At 38.5% G+C, this 21,772-nt stretch overlaps 1 protein-coding gene across 9 annotated transcripts in view; it reads left to right on the forward strand.

Annotated features, from left to right (window-relative positions):
• szt2 (SZT2 subunit of KICSTOR complex) overlaps positions 1–21,772 on the forward strand; it is a 155,436-nt gene that overhangs the window by 100,280 nt on the left and 33,384 nt on the right. For 6 of the 9 annotated variants that reach the window (XM_032572998.1, XM_032572990.1, XM_032572996.1 and 3 more), the window contains 10 exons: positions 1,480–1,659; positions 9,345–9,536; positions 9,863–10,062; positions 10,227–10,393; positions 12,194–12,291; positions 12,433–12,565; positions 14,632–14,759; positions 16,399–16,446; positions 18,926–19,047; positions 19,422–19,607. In XM_032572998.1, coding sequence (XP_032428889.1) covers positions 1,480–1,659; positions 9,345–9,536; positions 9,863–10,062; positions 10,227–10,393; positions 12,194–12,291; positions 12,433–12,565; positions 14,632–14,759; positions 16,399–16,446; positions 18,926–19,047; positions 19,422–19,607 — 1,454 coding nt within the window. The remainder of the gene's footprint in view (positions 1–1,479; positions 1,660–9,344; positions 9,537–9,862; positions 10,063–10,226; positions 10,394–12,193; positions 12,292–12,432; positions 12,566–14,631; positions 14,760–16,398; positions 16,447–18,925; positions 19,048–19,421; positions 19,608–21,772) is intronic. The other 3 variants (XM_032572993.1, XM_032572992.1, XM_032572995.1) reach the window with 3 other exon arrangements.

The following is a 21,772-nucleotide window of genomic DNA, read 5'->3' on the forward strand; positions in this document are numbered from 1 at the left end:
CACCCTTGTGAAAAATAAATAGTCTAAGTATATAAAATGTTAGCATACTTGAAGCTAGATTAATTATCAGTATACTGATTATTTAACTTATTTTAAATAAGTTAAGGATTATTTAACTTGAAGCATGTTATTTTGGAACAACTAATTTTGTGCTTTATGTATTTTAATTGTAATTAAATTGTAGAAATTCACAATTTGAAGTGTGCCAAGTTTACTGTCAGGTGCTTTTTTGGAACAACGTAAAGTATATTTTTTATACTTAAAGTGTAAAGCATTTGTGTAATATAAATGTGCTTGGTTAGTGTATCTTAAGTTTATCATTTTTATGAATGAATTACATTTAAAATATATTTAGAATGTCTTAAAAATATATAAGCATTATCCACTCACTGGCTACTTTATTAGGTACACCTGTCCAACTGCTCATTTACGCAAATGTCGAATCAGTATTTCACATGACAGCTACTCCATGCATTTAGGCATGTAGACATGGCCAAGACGATCTGCTGCAGTTCAAACCGAGCATCAGAATGGAGAAGAAAGGTGATTTAAGTGACTTTGAACGTGGCATGGTTGTTGGTGCCAGACGGACTGGATTGAGTATTTCAGAAACTGCTGATCTACTGGGATTTTCACACACAACCATCTCTAGGGTTTATAGAGATGGTTGTGAAAACTAATCCACAGGACTAGGGATGTCATAGGAGTGGAGCTAGTCTCTGTCAGAGAGAAGGATCCCGTCCAAGATGCAGGTCATTTTGGACAACAAATCTCATCTACTTCATGGCGTGGTGGCTGGATACAGGAGCACCTTCAGCCAGAGACTCATTTTACCAAGTGAACCACAGAGTGACACAGAAAGTCATTTCTGCCTGTAGCCATTAGACTTTACAATAACCAACTATGAGTAACTTAAATCTTTTTTTCTCTGCATTCATTTGTAGGTTGTTTATAGATCAACATATATGCATGGATATTTATTTATTTATATTCAGTCATATTGAATTACTTGCATCACTCTTATGTATTTAATAAATTAGATCTCTTATGGTTATATTTGCATTATTAATATTTAACATATTGGGTGGAGTAGCCTGTCAACTAATAAGCAATTTCCCCTTGGGGATCAATAAAGTAAATTTTATTCTATTCTTATTATATTCCATAAACCAGTGTTTCCCAACCCTGGTCCTCAAGGCCCACTGTCCTCCATGTTTTAGAGGTTTCCCTGCTTTAATCTGCCTGATTCAACTAATTGCAGTTCAACAAACTCCTGTTTATCAATCATCAATTGAAATCAGCTGGGCTGAAACAAGGAAATAACTAAAACATGCAGGGCAGTGAGCCATCAGAACCAAGGTTGGGAAACACTGCCATAAACAATCCAGTTCTATTCCTGAAATGTTTTTATTGTGCATACATTATATATCTTTATTAATAAAGTAATTAATAATGCCATTTTTCTGTCTTGTCTTTCAGGCATTGCCTGCATTGCTCTTTCATTTGTAGATGCTCAAGGTTGCCCCTTTAGGGTTGCATCTCATGACTGTCCCTCTATTCTAAAATATGAGCCCTGCTCCATCCCTCTTCACCCAGAACATTTTGAGGAGCTGACAACTGTGATTAAAGCAGAAGCCATCAACATAAACCAAAGTTCAGGTAATAGACACACAGATTGGCTTATGTTAGGATAGAGCTCTGGGATGTCGTTTTTTTATTCCCAAACTTTATTTGGTTTTTAACAAATTGTACATATAACTCTCATTACATTGTACATATAAACAACTTTCATTATAATAGAAAGGCCCTCAAAGGTAATTGGAGAAGTCTGTAGGCTAAATAAAAAGCAGACCCCTCCTTGTGGAATATAACTAGTGATGAAACAATAAGATGCATCTTAATAATACTACAGAGAAAAGAGACCTATTGAGAAAAAAGAAAAAATAAATAAATTACAAATAAATAAATAAAACATGAATGAATAAAATAAGAGATGATTTTTTAAAAAAAAGAAAAAAAATCGATGGTAATTAAAAAAAAAAGACAAATAAATAAATGGAAAATAGAAGCCATCGAACAGTTACCATGTCTTGAAAAAAATAGATATGGCTACCCCTCTTCTAACATTTTAAAGATGCAGTAGCATTAGGTAGAACCTCTGGGGATACAGATCCAGCCCTAGAAACATTATGGAGTCACCACATTTTTCAGATTCTTCTCTGCGAAGTCTTCTTGACTTCGCAGAGAGCACAGGAAGCTGCTTCGAACCATTGAACCTGTCCGTTTGGCAAAGTTATCTGTAATATGGCTGGGTAGAAAAGGGCTAACTTAACAGCAGGGTGGGAATGGAGCACTTTCTTCACTTTAGTAAAGGCAGCCCGCTTTTTTTGCGACAGCAGTGGAAAAATTTAGATCATTTTCCCATTTGCTGTTTTTTTTTTTTTTTTCCAAAATTTATTTATGCTTTAACATGAGGTACAGTGTAAAGGCAATGCAATAGTTATATAGTTAAGTGTACCTTTAAATGCAAACATAACTGTGCCAGAACAAGCCCAATTATACCCACATATATACACCTACACAAAATACATAAAATGGATCAAGTCAAAGTAAACATATTGCGTTAGCGGACAGAAACAGATACATCATAAGATAAACAAATAAAATAAAAAGGACCACAGTACTAAATATATGTACATTTCTTTCCCTCAACCCATACAAACACACACTCAAAAAACGAGAAAATAAAATAAAAAATAAAAATAAAAAATCAGGTGCCAGGGGATACTTCTGTTAATGTATCAGCCAAACTTAACTCAAGAAAGAAGATGAAAGAAAAAGAGATATTGATAAGAATGATAAACATCAGCTACATAGGTACTACCTTATCAGTCTGGAATATTAGGGAAATTAATCTTTCTAAGGGTTCTTAATAAGGGGCTCCACAAACCCAAAAATCTCGTAGAAGAGCCTCTTAAAGTAAAACGGATTTTCTCAAGTTTAATGAAATACAGTGTATCTCTAAGCCAGTGGGTATATGATGGAGGTTGAGGCGACTTCCATTTTATTATAATCACTCTCCGTGCCAAAAAAGTCAAGAAAGCCAAGGAGGATATCTGAAAGGAGGACAGGGTGGACTGTGGAGGTGCAACTCCAAACAAAGCAGTCAAGGGGTCAAGCTCCAATTTCTTGTCAAAAATATCCGACAGAATAGCAAAAACTTTGGACCAATAGTTAGAACGCTGAGGGCAAAGCCAGATAGTATGGATCAAATTGGCTGGAGAATGTTGGCATCTATCGCAGGCAGGAGAAACGTTGGTGTAAAACTTGGCCAGACGTGCTTTAGTATAATAAGTGCGATACACAAGTTTGCATTGAATTAGATTATGTCTGGCACAAATAGAGGACTTATGCACCAATGACAGGATTAGTGTCCAAAGATCCTCTGAAATGGTCTGTCCAAGGTCTTCCTCCCAATGTGATCTATAGGAATTCAGGGTTTGTGGGCGTAGAAGCGCGATTTGATTGTAAATAAAAGATATGACTCCTTTCAATTTGACAGTAGGTTTTAGAAAAATGTCTAAAGGTGAATCTTTGGGAAGGTTGGGAAAATTTGAATAAGTAGAGCAGACAAAGCTGTGCACTTGCAAGTATCTAAAAAAAAAAATGATGGAGCGGGATATCAAACTTTTCAGAGATTTGTTGGAATGAGGCAAAAGTATTATCAATATACATATCATGAAAAGTTGAAATTCCTGTTCTCCGCCAAGCAGGAAGATACCATCTGTGAGAGACGGCTGAAAGGTATGATTTGAAGCTATAGGGGAATAGACAGAAAGAGATTGCAAGCCAAAATGCCGTCTAAATTGCATCCACAGCCTTAAGGATACATCAACTATTTTATTAGAAGTATAAGGTTTAGTTGAGGACTGTAATGGTGAATGTAGTAAGGCTGCCAAGGACACAGGTTTTACAGAGTTGGCCTCCATAACAAGCCAAGCTGGAGAAGAAGGGCTATCTGACTGGAGCCAAAATCTAAAAAGTCTAATATTTGAAGCCCAATAATAATATCTAAAATTTGGCAAGGCCATCCCCCCAAGCCTTTTAGGTCTTTGTAAGAATTGAGTGCGTATATGAGGGGCCTTCCCATTCCAGAGAAATTTGGTAATTATACTATCGAGTTTGCTAAAAAAGGACCGTGAAAGAAAAATAGGGATGCACTGAAATGAGTAGGAAAAACGTGGAAGGATGTTCATTTTGATCGAGTTAACCCGAGCAACCAACGAGAGGCCAAGCATCGACCAACGATCAAAGTCCTCCTTAACATGCAATAATAAAGGGGAAAAGTTAGCTTTAAAAAGATCCTCGTATTTAGATGTAACCTGGATTCCTAAATAGGTAAAGCTCTGGTCTATGACTTTAAATGGTAATGTGTGCAGTGGGTAACTCTTGGCTAAAGCATTAACTGGGAATAATTCACCTTTGCTGAGGTTTAATTTATAGCCTGACAGCTGCCCAAATTTACCAAGTGTGGCAAGTACAGCAGGAATAGAAATATTCAAATTAGAAATGTACAAAAGAAGATCATCAGCATATAAAGAGACCTTTGTTTCCGTATCATTCCTCTTAATACCTATAATACTTGTATTACATCTAAGCGCAATTGCGAGGGGTTCAATTGCCAAAGCAAATAATAAGGGACTCAGTGGGCAGCCTTGGCGAGTAGAGCGACTGAGGCGAAAATAGTCAGATTGAGTATTATTTGTCCTGATCGATGCATATGGGTCAGAATAAAGTAACTTAATCCACGAGAGAAAATTTTCCCCAAAGCCAAATTTCTTAATCGAGTAGAATAAATATGGCCACTCCACTCTGTCAAAGGCCTTTTCGGCATCTAAAGATATCACAACTTCTTGAGTACTGACAGAGGGTGGGCTGTATATTACATTAAAGAGTCGTCTTATGTTGGAAAAGGAGTTCCTATTTTGTACAAAGCCGGTCTGATCTATCCCAACCACAGTGGGAAGCACTGTTTCTAGTCTTAGAGCTATTGTTTTTGCTAGCAATTTAAAGTCAACATTAAGTAAACCTATCGGGCGATAGAAAGAGCAGAGTTGAGGGTCTTTGCCTTTTTTAGCCAGTAGAGTAATAACTGCCTGATTAAGGGTCTGAGGTAGACACCCAGAGGTTAAAGATTCGTTGTATACCTCTAAAAGTAGTGGAGAAAGCTTGTCCCAAAAATATTCTATAAAACTCACAAGGGTACCCATCAGGGCCTGGACATTTACCCCCCTGCAGGGCCTTAACTGCCTCAGTGAGTTCAGAGATTACAATAGGTCTCTCAAGATTGTCGGCTACACCCCGATTGATGGTGGGAACTTCCAAATTGTTAAAAAAGTTATCAAAGTCGGTTACAGAAGGAGTACATTCTGAGGAGTATAATGATCTATAAAAATCCTTGAAGGCCAAATTAATTTCCATTGGGTCAGTTGTGATGCCCTGGGTAGTTTGGATCTGAGAGATGTGGCGAGAGGCTGACATTCGTCGAATTTGGTGAGCCAGGAGTTTACCAGCCTTATCTCCATGTTCGTAAAACTGGGCACCAGATTGAAGTAGCAGCTCAGTAGTATGTTGTGTCATGAGCACATCAAACTCAGCTTGCAACACAAGGCGATCCTTGTACAAAGTGGGAGAAGGTGATATTGCATACAAGTTGTCAATTTGAGAAATGTGGCGTGTCAAAGTATTAATTCTCTCTCTTCGCAGCTTATTTTCATACTTTACATAGGAGATAATTTCCCCTCTGATGAAGGCTTTAAGCGTCTCCCAGAGTAGTGAGGCCGACACCTCAGGTCCTCTATTATTTTCTATAAAAAAATCTATTTGTCGTGCTACAAAAGATACAAATTTTTCATTTGATAGCAGATGGGTGCCTAGCCTCTATGGAGGCCGCTCAATGGGGTGAGAGTCAAATCTAATAGTTATAGAAACTGGGGCATGATCTGATAGGACAATAGCATCATATTTGCACCCAGTGAGAGAGGACAGCAATCTATTATCAATCAAGAAAAAATCAATACGCGTAAAGGTGTGGTGGACTGGGGAAAAGAATGAGTAAACCTTCTGGGAGGGGTGAAGAAAACGCCAGGCATCATGAACATTAAATGCAGACATAAAGGAGTTAATCATTTTAGATGAGCGCGAAGGCATGGTTATGTTTGTTGAGGAGCGATCCAACTGAGGATCAAGCCAGCAGTTAAAATCACCTCCTAATATTAAGTGATAAGTGGACATATTGGGAAGTGACTGGAAAACATGTTTAAAAAAGTATTCGTTGTCGTAATTGGGAGCATATATATTAGCCAATGCCACCGGGGTATTGCAAATGGTACCAGTGATGATAACGTATCTGCCACAAGAATCAGAAATGGTTTGAGAGTGCACATAGGGGACAGATTTACTGATAAGGATAGCCACTCCTCTAGATTTAGTGTTAAAAGAGGAATGATAAACTTGACTAATCCAGCTGCGCCTCAGTTCACGTGGTCCACGTTCTTTAGGTGTGTCTCTTGAAGGAAAGCTATTTGTGCCCCCAATCGTTGCATATGATGTAATACCTTACTACGCTTCATAGGATTGTTGAGCCCCCTGCAGTTAAAGCTGGTGAAACGGATCTCTCGTCCTACCGCTGTAGCTGGTGTCAAGTGAAGATTAGCCATAGGTCAAAGTAAAACACAAAAGTAAACGAGAATCACCCGGGTCACCTGAAAAAAAAGAGACGTACACAGACAAAAAGACCAAAGTAACACACACACCCCTGCCACCTGACGCCCTCCCTAAACCAACCCATTCGCTGAAGCATTCCCCCAAACGGGATGCGCAAAACCCCATCAAAAAGAAAACAAAAAACAGCATCCAGCTTACTAGAGGCTGAAAAATGAAAGTAGTCTTAACTACTGACTACTCTCCTGGGAATGTGATGTAAATATAACAATATGTGAAAAATGCACCATCTAGAGAACAACAGGTTTGTAGAAACATGAAATATATTATAAGGCATGTAGAACTAATGTGCAATCGGACACACAAAGGCCCACTTGTATCAACAAGAACCAGGAAAATAAAAATACATTTCCAAAATAGGAGTTAAATCCACAGTGTATCCAGAGTGCTCGAAAGGCACTGTTGAGAACAACAATGCATTAAATAATAATTGTATTGTACAGAGTATTACAGTTCCCAAACAAAATGTTATCCCATCACTGGGTAGCGGCCCTTCTGGAATTCAACTGTGGCCGGATCAACCACACTTCAAACTGTGGTTGGATCAACCACATTTTTAATGTTTTTCTCAACAAAGTCTGCAGCAAGGGCTGGGTCCTCGAACTTACGAGTCTGCCCGTTGGGAAGAGTGATCCGTAATATTGCAGGGAAAAGAAGCCCAAGCTTGATTCCGGGGCAAGAGTGGAGTTCCTTCTTCACTTTCGTAAACGATGCGCGTTTTTTAGCAACTGAGGTTGAATAATCGGGGAAAATGAACACACGTTTTCCTTCATAGAGTAAGGGAGACGACTCACGAGCCCTCTGTAGAATCTCATTCCGTTCTTGAAACAGGTTGACCCGGACTACGAACGGGCGCGGTGGGTCCCCCTCTGCTGGCTTGGCCCGCGATGTGCGATGAGCCCGGTCAAGGGCAGGCTTAGCGTCGAGGCCGAGCAGATCCTGAAGCAACTTCCATACAAACTTCGTCGGCTGTTGACCTTCGGATCCCTCCGGTACGCCCACAAGGCGGATGTTATTTAGTCTGGAGCACCCTCCAAGTCTTCACATTTCTTGGACAGTGTGTCCACTAATACATTTAAGGATTTAACCGAGGCCTCCATGGTAGCCAGCCTCTCATCCTGATCGTTAGCAGCCCGCGCCAAATCGTGAATGGCAGTCCCAAACGAGGCAATTTTAGCTTCTACCGGTGCCAGCACGGCTGAGATCTCCCTCTTAACGACATTCGAAACAATGTTCTCAAACCTGTTGATGAGATCAGTGCGGGAGTCGTTCAGCATCTCTTGCATCTTGGTTAGCAGTATGCTATTAGTATCTGGTTCAGCAGGAGCCTCGTGGTCAGCCTTGCTGCGAGTAGCCTTGTCGTTTTTCCCCATATTCAACTACGGTACTTACAAATTGCACATCAGATATGTATTTTCGTTCACTAATAGTCCAGTATGTTCCAAAAAAGTGTGTAAAGAGGTGCAAAAATATTTACATTAAAACACATATCCTATCGGAGCACCCGCAAAACTCGTCCTACATAGTCGGTGCTCAGCAGCGCCCCCGTCCCCCATTTGCTGTTTTAAAGCTTTACTGCATTTAGCTGCACGTTAACTGGCATAAACATCAAAATATACTCTGATTTTAGCTTAAGAATGATCAAAAATAAAATTATAAGACTTACAAATATATCTAAAATTTAACATGGCATTGTTCCAACTTTAACCTCTGAATTCTTACACATCATGAACAAAGAATAGTTTCTCTACCATTAACTTTGACTGGACTCACTTTACTCTCATGCTCTGAGCTACTTTATGAATCAACAAGCAACATGCACTGAATATTATCCAAATAAACGCAAAATAAAACTCCAAACACCTAGTAAGACATCGGTCTTCTAATCACCTAGCCCCGCGGGACTTCCCCAGCTCGGGAAGGCACCCTGTGAATCTAACTCCTAGGTGTTAGAACTCTCAATTATTAGCAAAATGGTGCATAGAAACGTAACACAGTGGTATCTACTGGTCAAATAAGAGGTTAACATCTTACAGAGTAGTTTTGGTGTGCTTTCACTGTGTACTACCCTGTAGAAGAATAAAACAGGATTTAGCAATGACGACCGAAGCGCTGCCATTAGCGTCCAGATTGCGTCTGAGGCAAACAGAAAAGTCCGGCCCAAAACCAACCCGGAAGCAACTCCCCCCAAACAAAGGTTCCGCTTCGCAACTACTGCTCCCATCCCAACCTCAGGAATTAATATGAGGTTTAGATTAATATGCCAAAATGCAAACAAAAGATAATTTGTTTGCATTTAATAAAAATAGAATAAAGTGTATATGAAAGTATTTCAAAATTAGAAAACAACCAAAATAATGTAGTGACATTTTTAGGTGCACCACACAGAGCAAGGACCTAACTTGGCAAGAGAGCCACTGAACCGGGTTCGAATGACACGCAGAAAGCCATAGGCCTCCTTAAACTTTCTTCTGGAATTTTCTAGTTATTTTTATAATACTCAGATTTTTGCTTTATTTATTTGAAAGTCAGTTACCGTATTTCTGTTTGATCTCTTTCAGCAGCCCAACTAAACGTGCGCTTTGATATTTGGGAACAAGGGAACATCAGCCCCTTACAGCTGAGTGATAAACTACAAGGGGCGCTGCGCCATGCACTCTGTGATGCCATCATGGAACTTAGAGTCTTGCGAAATCCTCTTTGTCTTGGTGCCACAGAAAGCTCAGACAGAGGTCAGAGAGAAGGAACTAAAGGTAACACTGTCTTGAAAAATATTAGTTAACATTATTCTAAATGCCTACCACAAAATTTAAATCCTGCAAACTTTTCTGCAGTGTGCAGTAATAAGTATTATGTAAAACCATCACATATCCTGAGATTCCTTCTGACTTTTCAAAGAGGCATCACAAATTAATATGACACCTTTGCATTTTACAGCTTGCAGAAAGGAATAAATGTTGCTTGCCAGTTTTATCACGGAAAAAACTTGTTTAGAATGAACTGATTTATTGGTTTCTAGGATTAGCAAATGTCCACAAACTTTTGTTTGACTTTGTATTATTGTGAAATCTGTTTTCAGGACAAGGGACATCTTTGTCTGAGGTGAAAGAAAAGAAGGACAGCCCCAGGCAACGTAGTGGCTCACGGATCTTTAAAAGCGGCCCTTCTCCAATCACCTTAATCCATTCAGCAGGTGTCAACCCGCTGATGGGGACCAGCACACCAGAATCTACTACTCCTACTAATAAAATCTCACGCCGGAGCTTTTGGGATATTTTGGTTAGTTTGTCAAACATCAAAGACTTTTATTACAGAGCTGTTCTTTCAATAATTACATGGATTCTTCACTATAAACTTATTTAATTAGTACTTTCGGGCTCGAAACTACTATACTAATTTGTATAGTCTATCTGTAAACAGAGCTAATCTTTTTCTTACATAAGAGTAAACCCGACTCAGCAGAGCTTGGGAGCCCCAAGACAACTGATGACATTGTTCAAGAAAAGGGAGAAGAGGGCAGAGCAGCACGGCGAAGACACAAGACGGAGAACGTAAAGCAGCAGTGGAGTCAGGAGAGAGCTGTGGCTGTGGAGCTTGAGCAAGCTCAAAGGTGGTGTGGCTGAAACTTCTGATAAGGTCTTCATGTCATATTTTAGGCTTCAACTTTTAGGGCCCACAAAGTAAAGCTTTTGCAAAACAAGTGTTTTGCCTAGGGACAGTTAAACCATGATGTGGCAGTTCTGTCTTTAGTTCCACAGAAAAATAGTGGTTTCAAAATACTTCTAAAATTAGCTCTGTGCTGTGCCAACTGGATATCTGGTGGTCAGATATGAAGGTACATTTGGTGCAAAGGTACTGTATTTGTGTCATGTAACTGAGAAGTTGGAAGTTGCAGAGAAAGATCCTATAAGAGTTTTGTAAATGTAATTTTTTTCAGTCTTTCACAAATACAAAATAGCAGCTTCACTTCTTCAAATTCTTAAATACAAAACACAAATTTATGCTTTTAAAAAGATCTTACATTTACATTTCACCCAAATGATCCAAAGCAACAATGCAAGTCCACAGAAAAAAAAATCATTGTTGCTTCCTGAACAATATGGCTCAAATAAATTGGGTTGCAGTCCTTTATTAGAACCAGCTCCCTCTCCTTCATCACTCCATCCAGCTTCCTCTGGCAAAACCACAGATAAATCACTCAAGTCTTTGCTGAAATTGCTCACAGTTTCGTCCCGTTCTGTGTACTCAGCCATAGTTGTTAAAGTTTTGATTTTCCCCTATTATTTAACTAAACTAACTGTTTGCCTCAGTTACTAAAGATGAAAATTCAGACACTTCAATGCTGTGGTGTTATAACAGTCTGTGAAAAATATTCTATATTAAAAATATTATCATTAAAAGTTTTTTGCACACAGAATGAAATGTTTTATCATGTCACAGACTCTTTCAGTTGTGGTAAATAAACTATTATAATTCTTAGTTACTTTGGAAACATGTAATACAGTTTAAATCAAATGTTTACTTGCTGTAAATAAGACAGAAAAAAAATTTCTGTGAAATAAATATTTTAGTTTAAATTGTTCGAATTCTAAAGTTTACATTAATTTGCCAGTCATGGTATTTTGTTGAATTGTTTTACTCTATGACCTGGCTAAGTTGTTTTGGGGGTTCTTTTACAAACTTCTCACAGCAGTATGTTAAACGTTTTGCCCATTCCTTTTGACAAAACATGTTTATGCCTTAAAATTCAAAAGTTTCAAATCAAACGTTTACAAAGCCACATGACATCATCATGTGGGCTTTCCCAGATTATATATAGACATATTGGTTTTAGTGTATTTAAACTTCTGACTTTGAAAAAATAAAACAGATTTAATGTCACACAGTGAGGAAAGAAAATCTTTGTTTTATTAAAAACAGTATACAGTATACTACTTGGTCCAATTGAAATTGTCACTTTTGGTTGAATGTGGCTTCCAGTAATCAGCACATGAGCTTGAATCATGTGTAACAAGTAGGTCTGTTAAATTCAATGCATTAATCCTGCATTAATTCACATTCTTTTAATGCCATTAATTTTTTTAAATGCACAATAAATTACACAAGTTTCTGTACACTTTGGATGTCCTCTATGCTGAAGCTTGAACATAATTTCCTTCTCTGTTCCTGCTGTTTATCTATGGGGCTAATATCCCGTTTCTTATCTCTGAAAACAGCTTCACTCTCCACCTCCCTCCTACATGGCGCTGCGGCACTCAGAGCATAGGAAGATCCCTGAAATTATTTTACTGCTGTTGACACAACAGAAACCTTGTCTTAGTGAGATTAAAATTGTTTATTGTTTGACTGGCCTTGTGTAAACCTTGAAAATATTTTTTTAAATAAACGAGGTCTTGTTATGTTTGTTTAGGAGGCAGGTGTCTCAGTTGGAGGAGGGAGATGCAGGCACTTTACATCCTGTCTACCAAGATACTTGCCAGTCATGGATCACGTTTATGGCCAGACTTGGTGAGTTTCTGTCTGTGTGCCAGCACTAAATCAAAAGAAATTTCAGACATGTATGTGACAATGACAGTTTTCTGTTCAATGACCCATCATAGCTCTTCCTGTTTCTCTTTTTAAAAATGCATGACAACTGCTGGTGAAAAGGCTGTCCCTCCATCCAACATTGCACAACTGAAATTGCATCCAACTTCCTGCTGCCTTCCATTTTGACAGAGATTGACAATTTGGTCAGTTCTTTGGCCAGTGATACAACAGTGAAATCATTTGAAAGGATGAGGTCAGTAGTTTCCTCCAAACTGTTGCATTCTGAATCAGCATTAGCATAATACTAATGGGATTTGGTGCTCTAGTTTTAAAAGTAGTTTTTGTCATAGAGTGTTTTGATTGCTAGAGCTGGGAAGTTTAACACCTTTTGATTAGAAGTTTAAGCTAAAAAAATAACCTTAAGCAGAATTATAAGCTTACTACCTGCCTGGCCCAATGAGGTGACTTTACTGCAGAGCACTGTGAGCCATTTGAAGAAGGATTTGGTGGAATTGAAAGAAAAATACAAGGATATGGAAGGACAAATGAAGAGAAGTACCATATCAGAATCCTCAATGTCCCTGAAACACATTTCTCAACTACTAGCCCAATTTCCCCAGCTTGAGAGAAACTGTGATTGACTACTCACACTGGAATTTGAGCAAAAGGGAAAATGAGTGCCAGGTCACGGGTCATGAACGTTAAGCTTAAGGAGTGTGTGGAGATACTGCGCCATGCGTGCAGCCATACCCCTCTTCAATTCAGTGGGGAATTGGGAAAATGCTAGAGCATTTTTCCAATTCCACGACGATCATAGCCAGAACCAGAGCAGCATTTACAGAGACCTCTGAATTCCTCCAATTCCCAGCTCCGCTTTGTATTAATCTTAGACTGGTGGGTAAGGAATTTGTAGATTCTGGCAAAGCCATGAATTACATGCTGAAGATCCTCTTAACTTCTGATGACAGGAAATAACTTTAAAATTAATATGCAAAGATGATGAAAATATGATAAAACATGCTTTTTGGGAAATGGTTGGGCCAAGTTTTTCTGGAATCTTTTTTGGATCTAATGTGTCTTTCTGTTATGTCCAAACCAGGTGTAACCACCAAATTCGATTATGTTTTTTCCAGCTAGGTGAATCTCATTAAGTGAAATAAAGTCTGAATTAAAACTCATCAATATTAACTGTCGGAGCTCCTAGTTCATTTAAGCCCATCCATTTATATCCCAGTGTGGTAGAGTGTATGGAGTATAAAATAAAGTCTAAGCTGGAGAACTTCCCTCCTCAGACAACAATGACCAGTCTCTGTTGTCACTGTCAGCTCTTCCACAGACCTCACCACCTCCAGACTACCCTTGGTCACTTTGCTATTTCCCGTGATGCAAAACTAATAGCCAGAGGGCAGTTGATCCAATAAAGTTTTAAAGTTTAGCTCAATAAACCATTCAGTATGCCTCTTTGTAAAGCGAATGTGAACATGTCCATACTTAACATTGCTTCTAAGAAGCTGTTTATTCTGTATAAAGCTAATATTTTCCTGGCAGAGCTGAATTCCAGTTTAATCATACTGGGGCATCTTCCTGTATCCTTGATCCTCTTATCTGCAACAACACTGGCACTGCCTCGAAACAGCTCCTATTACAGTCTCACTGTGAGGAGCTCATTCACCAGGGCTGGAATATCTTCCCCCTTTGAACAGAGTAATCTGGGGATAATCACGACCAGATCAGGTTCAGATCTGGTACTGGCCTTCTCACAAGCCCAGTCCAGTATAGCCTCCATTTGTTCAATTCTTCTTAACACAATACTTACCTCTAGGTCTATGTTGTCCTGAAGTTGTTTTGCTCTCTGTGAAAATTCAGCCTTTAGACATTCCTTGTTCTTGTTAACCATATTTTGCAAAGAACCACAAAGGCTGTTGGCTTTAGAGTTCAGCTGCTCCTCAAATGGGATTTTTAGTACATCAGTTTTTGGAGTTTAACAGCCTAAATTCATGCAGTGCACTGCCTGAATGCAAATCAGCATCCTTATAGTCCTTCTATCTTGTGAAAAAAAAGAAAAGAAATGTTGGCTAATAACACAGACATTTGACATGACCTCTATGCTAAATTCTTTTCTTGCTCTTTTGAGGGATTAACACAAATACAAACCTTTTCTGTTATTTTCAATAAAGTTTTAATTTAATTAATTACATCTGAGACAATGAAACATCACAAAAATAAATTTACATTATATTCTGCAGTATTTTATTTTACATGTCACTCAGTTTCAAATATCACATAAATGTTTGTCTCTGTATTTCAACCCTTTTACAGCTGCCCCAGAGGAGATGTGTTTTTTCCATTCCCTCTTGTCCAGCACCGCAGCCACCCTCCTGACGCTAAAAGAAGTTTCATTCTCATTGGGCGAAATTTCTACCAGTGGCACTGTTGCACAGAGCAAGGTACCCACCTGCTGGAATTTATCAGTGTAAAAAACAGACCTCTTGTGTGACATATGGAATTGCCGGCAGCCTTAGCAATGTGAGGTTTATCACAGGCACTACTTGAACAATTTAACTTCCACTTCAATTCAATAGCCATATGCTGTCTGATGCAGACAATGCATCACAGATTTTCAACATTATAGCAGGCATCTTCAAATCCAGACCTCAAGGTCCAGGAGTTTAGATGTACCCTTAGTTCAACTTACCTTAATCCAATGACTGAATGACCTCCTCACTTCAATTCAATTGAGCTTATTTATATAGTGTCAATTCACAACAATGTTGTCTCAAGGCACTTTACAAAAAATTATTTCAATTCATATATTTTACAATTGATCCTAGTTATGAAACAGTACAGTATTCAAAGTAGTTAAGAAAATGGAGCAGATTGCATCAAGCCACTGACTAGCAGCATTCACTTCTTCTGGACAAGCACATAATGACAATTGCTTGTGTTGTGACTTTACAGCAATTCCTCATACGACTCATGCATGAGGTGACAGGGGAGAGGAAAAACTCCCATTTAACTGGGAGAAACCTCCAGCAGATCCTGGCTCAGTACAAGTGGCCATTTCCACAACCAACTGGGGATTTGAGAAGAGAGAGCAGAAAGCATGTGGGATTATTTTAGATGTTCATAAAATGAAAAAGTTAAGAGCAGGAGAGGCAAAACGATTGGTTGATAGGAGAATTGTCTCAGCCAATCCCCTTCTCCAAGAAGGAATCACAGCTTCTTTCTTAGCTTTCCTGGTCTAACGGAAAGCTAGACCAGGTGTAGAGACTACGGAGAGAAAAATAAGTCGAGAGAACAAAAAGCTAACAGTTAAAACGACAGCAAAAAATTCAAATTGAAGAATAGTAGAAGAAAATGAGAAAAAGTGGTCAGTTTGTCCTCCAGTAGCCTTATCCTGTTGCAGCATAACTACAGAGAAAGCTCAGGATAACCTAAGGCAGTCTAACTATAACATCAAAAAGAAAGGTTTTGACCCTGGTCCTAAAAGTGTTGGTCTCACAGACTACGACTGGGAGCTGGTTCCATAGGAGAGGAGCCTGATAACTAAACAATCTGCCTACCATTCTACTTTTTGATATTCTAGAAACCAGCAGTAAACCTGCAGTCTGAGAGCAAAGTGATCTGTTATGTAGGAACATATGGAAGAATCAGATGTGAAAAGGAGAATTCTGGATTTAACAGCCATCCAAACAGTAAATAAAATAAACCCTTTTGATTTCATGTAATAATTACTGTGTGAAAAAATGTGTTGCTCTAATGAAAATGTCAGACCAAAAAGAAAGTTACCAAATTTCATAAGGAGCTGAGTCTTGTAAATTTCTGCATAAATTTAAATGACTTTCTTTCTGAAGTATATTGTTGTTTTAGCCGTCTGTGTAGTGTGAAAGCGCAAAGCCATGTTTTATGCCAAAGCTTTTGAATATCCTGTACTTGCTCCTGCTCTCTGATGCTGTGTTTTTCTGTCAAAGCCAGCTGTCTAACACTCGTGTGTTATTTTACAAACATTTGCTTACATCATTATATGTTGAGCTGTGTTTCACTGTCCACCTTGCCTTGCTGTTTGTACCATCTGTTTGGCTGCAGAAGACAGTTCAGATGAGGAAAGCTCCACAGGGCTAAATAGGTTCACACGTAAGTTTGGCTCTTAGCTTAATAACAATAATGCTGGTCAATTTTTAAAAAATATTTTTCTTTAATAAATGGTACAATATATAATCTGTCACAGAATTCAACAACAAATGAGCTGTCTTCAAATTAACCTTTTTGCTTCAGGCATGAAATTTTAGTTTAACCTTTTTCTGTACATAAATCTGCCTAAAAAATTATATATATATATACATATATATACAGTATATATATAGTGCCATGCGAGAGTATTCGGCCCCCTTAAACTTTTCAACCTTTTGTTGCTTTTCAGGCTTCAAACATAAAGATCTAAAATTTTTTATTTTGTAAAGAATCAACAACAAGTGGGACACAACCATGAGGTGGAACAAAATTTATTGGATATTTTAAACTATTTTAACAAATAAAAAACTGCAAAGTGTGGCGTGCAATATTATTCGGCCCCTTGCGTTACTATTTTGTAGCTCCACCTTTTGCTGCGATTACAGCTACAAGTCACTTGGTTTTGTCTCTATCTGTTTTGCACATCAAGAGACTGAAATTCTTGTCCATTCTTCCTTTCAAACCAGCTGGAGCTCAGTGAGGTTGGATGGAGAACGCTCGTGAACAGCAGTTTTCAGCTCTTTCCACAAATTCTCAATTGGATTCAGGTCTGGACTTTGACTTGGCCATTCTAACACTTGGATACGTTTATTTGTGAACCATTTCATTGTAGATTTTGCTTTATGTTTATGACCATTGTCTTGTTGGAAGGTAAATCTCTGTCCCAGTCTCAGGTCTTTTGCAGACTGCAACAGGTTTTCTGCCAGTATGGTTCTGTATTCGGCTCCATTTATCTTCCCATCCATTTTTAACCATCTTCCCTTTCCCTGCTGAAGAAAAGCAGGCCCAAACCATGATGCTGCCACCAGCATGTTTGACAGTGGTGATGGTGTGTTCAGGCTGATGAAGTGTGTTGCTTTTACACCAAATGTATCGCTTTGCATTGTGGCCAAAATGTTTGATTTTTGTTTCATCTGACCAGAGCAACTTCTTCCACATGTTTGCTGTGTCTTCCAGGTGGCTTGTGGCAAACTTTAAATGAGACTTTTTATGGATATCTTTGAGAAATGGCTTTCTTCTTGTTGCTCTTTCATAAAGACCAGATTTGTGCTGTGTACCACAGATTGTTGTCCTATGGACAGACTCTCCCACCTCAGCTGTAGATCTCTGCAGTTCATCCAGAGTGATCATGGGCCTCTTGGCTGCATCTCTTGATCTTTCTTCTCCTTGTTCAAGATGAAAGTTTAGAGGGACGGCTAGGTCTTGGTGGATTTGGTCCGATACTCCTTCCATTTCAATATGATCGCTTGCTCAGTGCTCCTTGAGATGTTTAAATCTTGGGAAATCTTTTGTTATCCAAATCCAGCTTTCAACTTCTCCACAACAGTATCGGACCTGCCTGGTGTTCCTTGGTCTTCATGATGCTCTCTGCGCTTTAAACACAAACCTGAGACGATCACAGAGCAGGTGCATTTATAGGGGACTTGATTACACACAGGTGGATTCTAATGATCATCATCAGTCATCAGTCAGGACAACATTGGATCATTCAGAGATCCTCACTGAACTTCTGGAAGGAGTTTGCTGCACTGAAAGTAAAGTAATATTGCACACCCCACTTTCCAGTTTTTTATTTAAAAAAGTTTAAAATGTCCAATAAATTTCGTTCCACCTCACGATTGTGTGCCACTTGTGTTGATTCTTCACAAAATAATAAACATTTTAGATATTTATGTTTGAAGCCTGAAAAGTGGCAAAAGGTTAAAAAGTTATTTCACAAGGCACTATATATATATATATATATATATATATACATATATATATATATATATATATATATATATATATATATATATATACAGTACAGGCCAAAAGTTTGGACACACCTTTTAATTCAATGAGTTTCCTTTATTTTCATAACTATTGACATTGTAGATTCACACTGAAGGCATCAAAACTATGAATAACACATGTGGAAATATGCACTAAACAAAAAAGTGTAAAACAACTGAAAATAGCCCTTATATTCTAGTTTCTTCAAAGTAGCAACATTTTGCTGTGATTACTGCTTTGCACACACTCTGCATTTTCTTGATGAGCTTCAAGAGGTAGTCACCTGAAATGGTTTTCACTTCATAGGTGTGCCCTGTCAGGTTAATAAGTGGGATTTCTTGCCTTATAAATAGTCATGAAAATAAAGAAAACCCATTGAATTAGAAGGTGTGTCCAAACTTTTGGTCTGCACTGTATATATATATATATATATATATAAACCTCACATTATTGCTGTAATTTGACTGTAGATTCTGTTGACTATCGTTTGAGAATATAAAAATAAGAATATGAAACACTTATTTGAGAGCCCCTATAAAAGGATTGTAATATGTGACTTGAAATGTTTTTGCTGTCCTATTTTTCTAAATTTTCTCTTTTGATTCGCCAGCTCACAAGGGCTTCCAACGGTTTGAGGCTCTGGAGCAGAGTGATCTGATAACTCCTGGCCATCCTGAAGCAGGACAAGCTCCCCGACAGAGATTCCTGTTCATCAGCATTGCAGAGAAAAAGGTAAACGTTTACGTGAAACGGTAATTATGTGACTGCTGCTGGGGCCAAATAAAGAAAACACATTTAGGAGCTTAAAAGCTATTCTTGTTTATTTCAATATTGTGACATTAACTTAATGTGGCAATGTTATGAATATGAATGAAATGTTTGTATTTTCCCCGCTTACAACTAGATTACTAGCTATGCAATGTAGCGACAGAGTTGTCATTAGATTGTCTGAACACACAGAGTTTCTCAAGATTCAGTTCTTGGGCCACAGTAAGTCAATATCTGCAGATACAGAAACAATGAGAAACAATGCTCTGCAGTGGAAATGCAAAACATGTCTGTTCTCAATGTTTTTTGAATATTCATAGTAGGTCTGCTTTTTGTAGGTGACTTTGTACAGTTATAACTGGTCTGTGGACCTGGGTGCATCTCTGAACCGTGAACTGGTACGCCTTGTAAAATGGCAGAATGCGAGGGCTCATGTTGTTCACTGCCTGTTCAACCAAAAGATGGGCCTCTTCCATCACTATTGCTTCTCTGATCCACCTCTTCAGGAACTGGACTCCAAGCTGGTATGTTAAACTCAACAATCAAGTTACTGAAGTGATCTAATCAAGTTGACTGTTATTGATATAACATTATTACAGCAAATATTACCAATTAAAGATAAAATGTATTCATTTTATGGGAAAATGACAAGATATTAAGAAATGTGAATATAGATGCTCAAGACTTATTCCACTCCTAACAAAAACACAGATTGTGAAGTGTGTCATAAATGTCCTCATTTTAAACATCCATACACTTTGTTTACTTTTGATCTGACAACGTTATAAATTGCTTCAGACAAAATATTATTCCAGAAAAGGCAATAGTATTTTGCCTCTGGAGCCTATGGACGTGTATACGCGTCTTTTTTACATGTCTGATTTGCGGCGACGTAGTGGCAAGACTCCGCCTCCCCCAGTCTCACTTTCTACTTGTGCTTAAAGTACACATTTTAAACTACACACCAGTTTTTAAATTGTGTTAATAGGCCAAGTAAAACCGGAGTTATGCTAAAATAAGTAAACCAGATTTTTCCGAATGTCAGAAATGTTAAAAACGGGCTTTTCTGGGAATGTGACAGGAAATGAGCTTCAAGCGCAAAAAAACGAAACGCAACATTAGATCCCTTTGTTATTGGAAATCTCACATCTTCAACAAATAATTATGGGCTGTATTTTGTTGATAAGAAACAAAGTAAAGTTGCTCAAGTTACGGTGAAAGAGAAGCGGAAACGGAGTAGCGGCAAAAGCAGTGAGATCGCGAAATTGATGCGAAGTTTGGATATCGGGGCAATCGGTGGCATCCACTAAGTAATTTTGTTTTATCTTAGTGGTTTCAGTTTTGTATATAAAGGATTATGTGAAGAATGAACGCGCAGCAGGCAGTGGCGCTCTGTTTTGTGCCGGAAGACGAAGAGGGGAAACCCGCAGCCGCAGTCTGGGTGCAGTGAGGATTGCCATGATGATGATGGCGGATCAATCATTCTTATTGGCAATTGACAAAGAGTATTAGAGACTGAGAGATCGATGAGATCCTGGCAGTCTGAGAGGCAGCTACTCAAAGATCCAAGCAGGGGAATGGCGGCGCTGCGCAGCTGCAAGGAGTCGATCACTATGGGGTAGGGTGACCAGACGTCCTCTTTTTCCCGGACATGTCCTACTTTTCAGACCTAAAAAGATGTCCGGGGGGAATTTAAAAATCGTCCGGGATTTTGGTCAACTGCCTCAAAACACATTACATAGCTTACAGTGCATTGTAGGGCACTGCGCACGGCGCTGCGTGTCAAGTAATCCCTGAGCCGCGTCAGTGAGGGCAGCACAGCCCCCCCCTGTAAGGTGTTCTGGCTTTCCCAGCACCACCCCCCCACTGCAGGTTGTCCGGGTTTTCCCAAAGTCAAATATGGTCACCCTACTATGGGGTGAGGCAGAGCCACTCCCCCAGCAGCTACTAGTAAACAGCTTACAGCCACGGCTAGCTCCGGGAGCCAAGGTTTTTCCTATAGTCCAAAATACTTTTTTTTTACCTTGTTCCCACCAAACAATTACACATTTTTTTGTCATCTTGTTTTGACCTATGATGTTTTTTCAAAAATTGCATACAAACGAATGAGGAATTGCCTTCATTTTCATGCTAATAATGTTGTAAAACTGTGTTGTTTGCAATATTTTTACATCAGTTTAAGAAATTTACAGTATATATTGTAATTCTAAATTATAAAAAAAACATTTTTTGTGAATATTTGACATTTTCACAGTGACAAAATTTTAATTTTTTTCAAATCGGATTTTGTTTTTCTGTGACTCAAGGTCCAAAATGCAGCCACAGTATGTCCAAAAGTAAAAACTAAGTTTAAATTCAAAAAGTTCAGATTGTCCTGAAAAAAATGATACCACATAAGGCAATATTATACATAATATTAATGGTTTCTATTAGGGTAAAATCAAAATTGGTCAAAAACGACCATATGTACCTGGACCCCAGAGGGATACAATGCTGTTGTTCATCAGAGAAGGACCTGCCATAATAGTATTCATCCAGGCTACAGTAAATGCCTTGTACTGCCTTCACCATATGGAAATGCAACTAAACTCAGTCAGCTAAATTCTTCCTTGATATCATGACTCTGAGGAAAGTTGTTTTCTTGTCCACAGCCTTATTGACACTAATGAAGTATGAAACTAAAAGACAC

Source organism: Xiphophorus hellerii, chromosome 9, assembly GCF_003331165.1.
Source record: "Xiphophorus hellerii strain 12219 chromosome 9, Xiphophorus_hellerii-4.1, whole genome shotgun sequence".
NCBI classification, from domain to species: domain Eukaryota; kingdom Metazoa; phylum Chordata; class Actinopteri; order Cyprinodontiformes; family Poeciliidae; genus Xiphophorus; species Xiphophorus hellerii.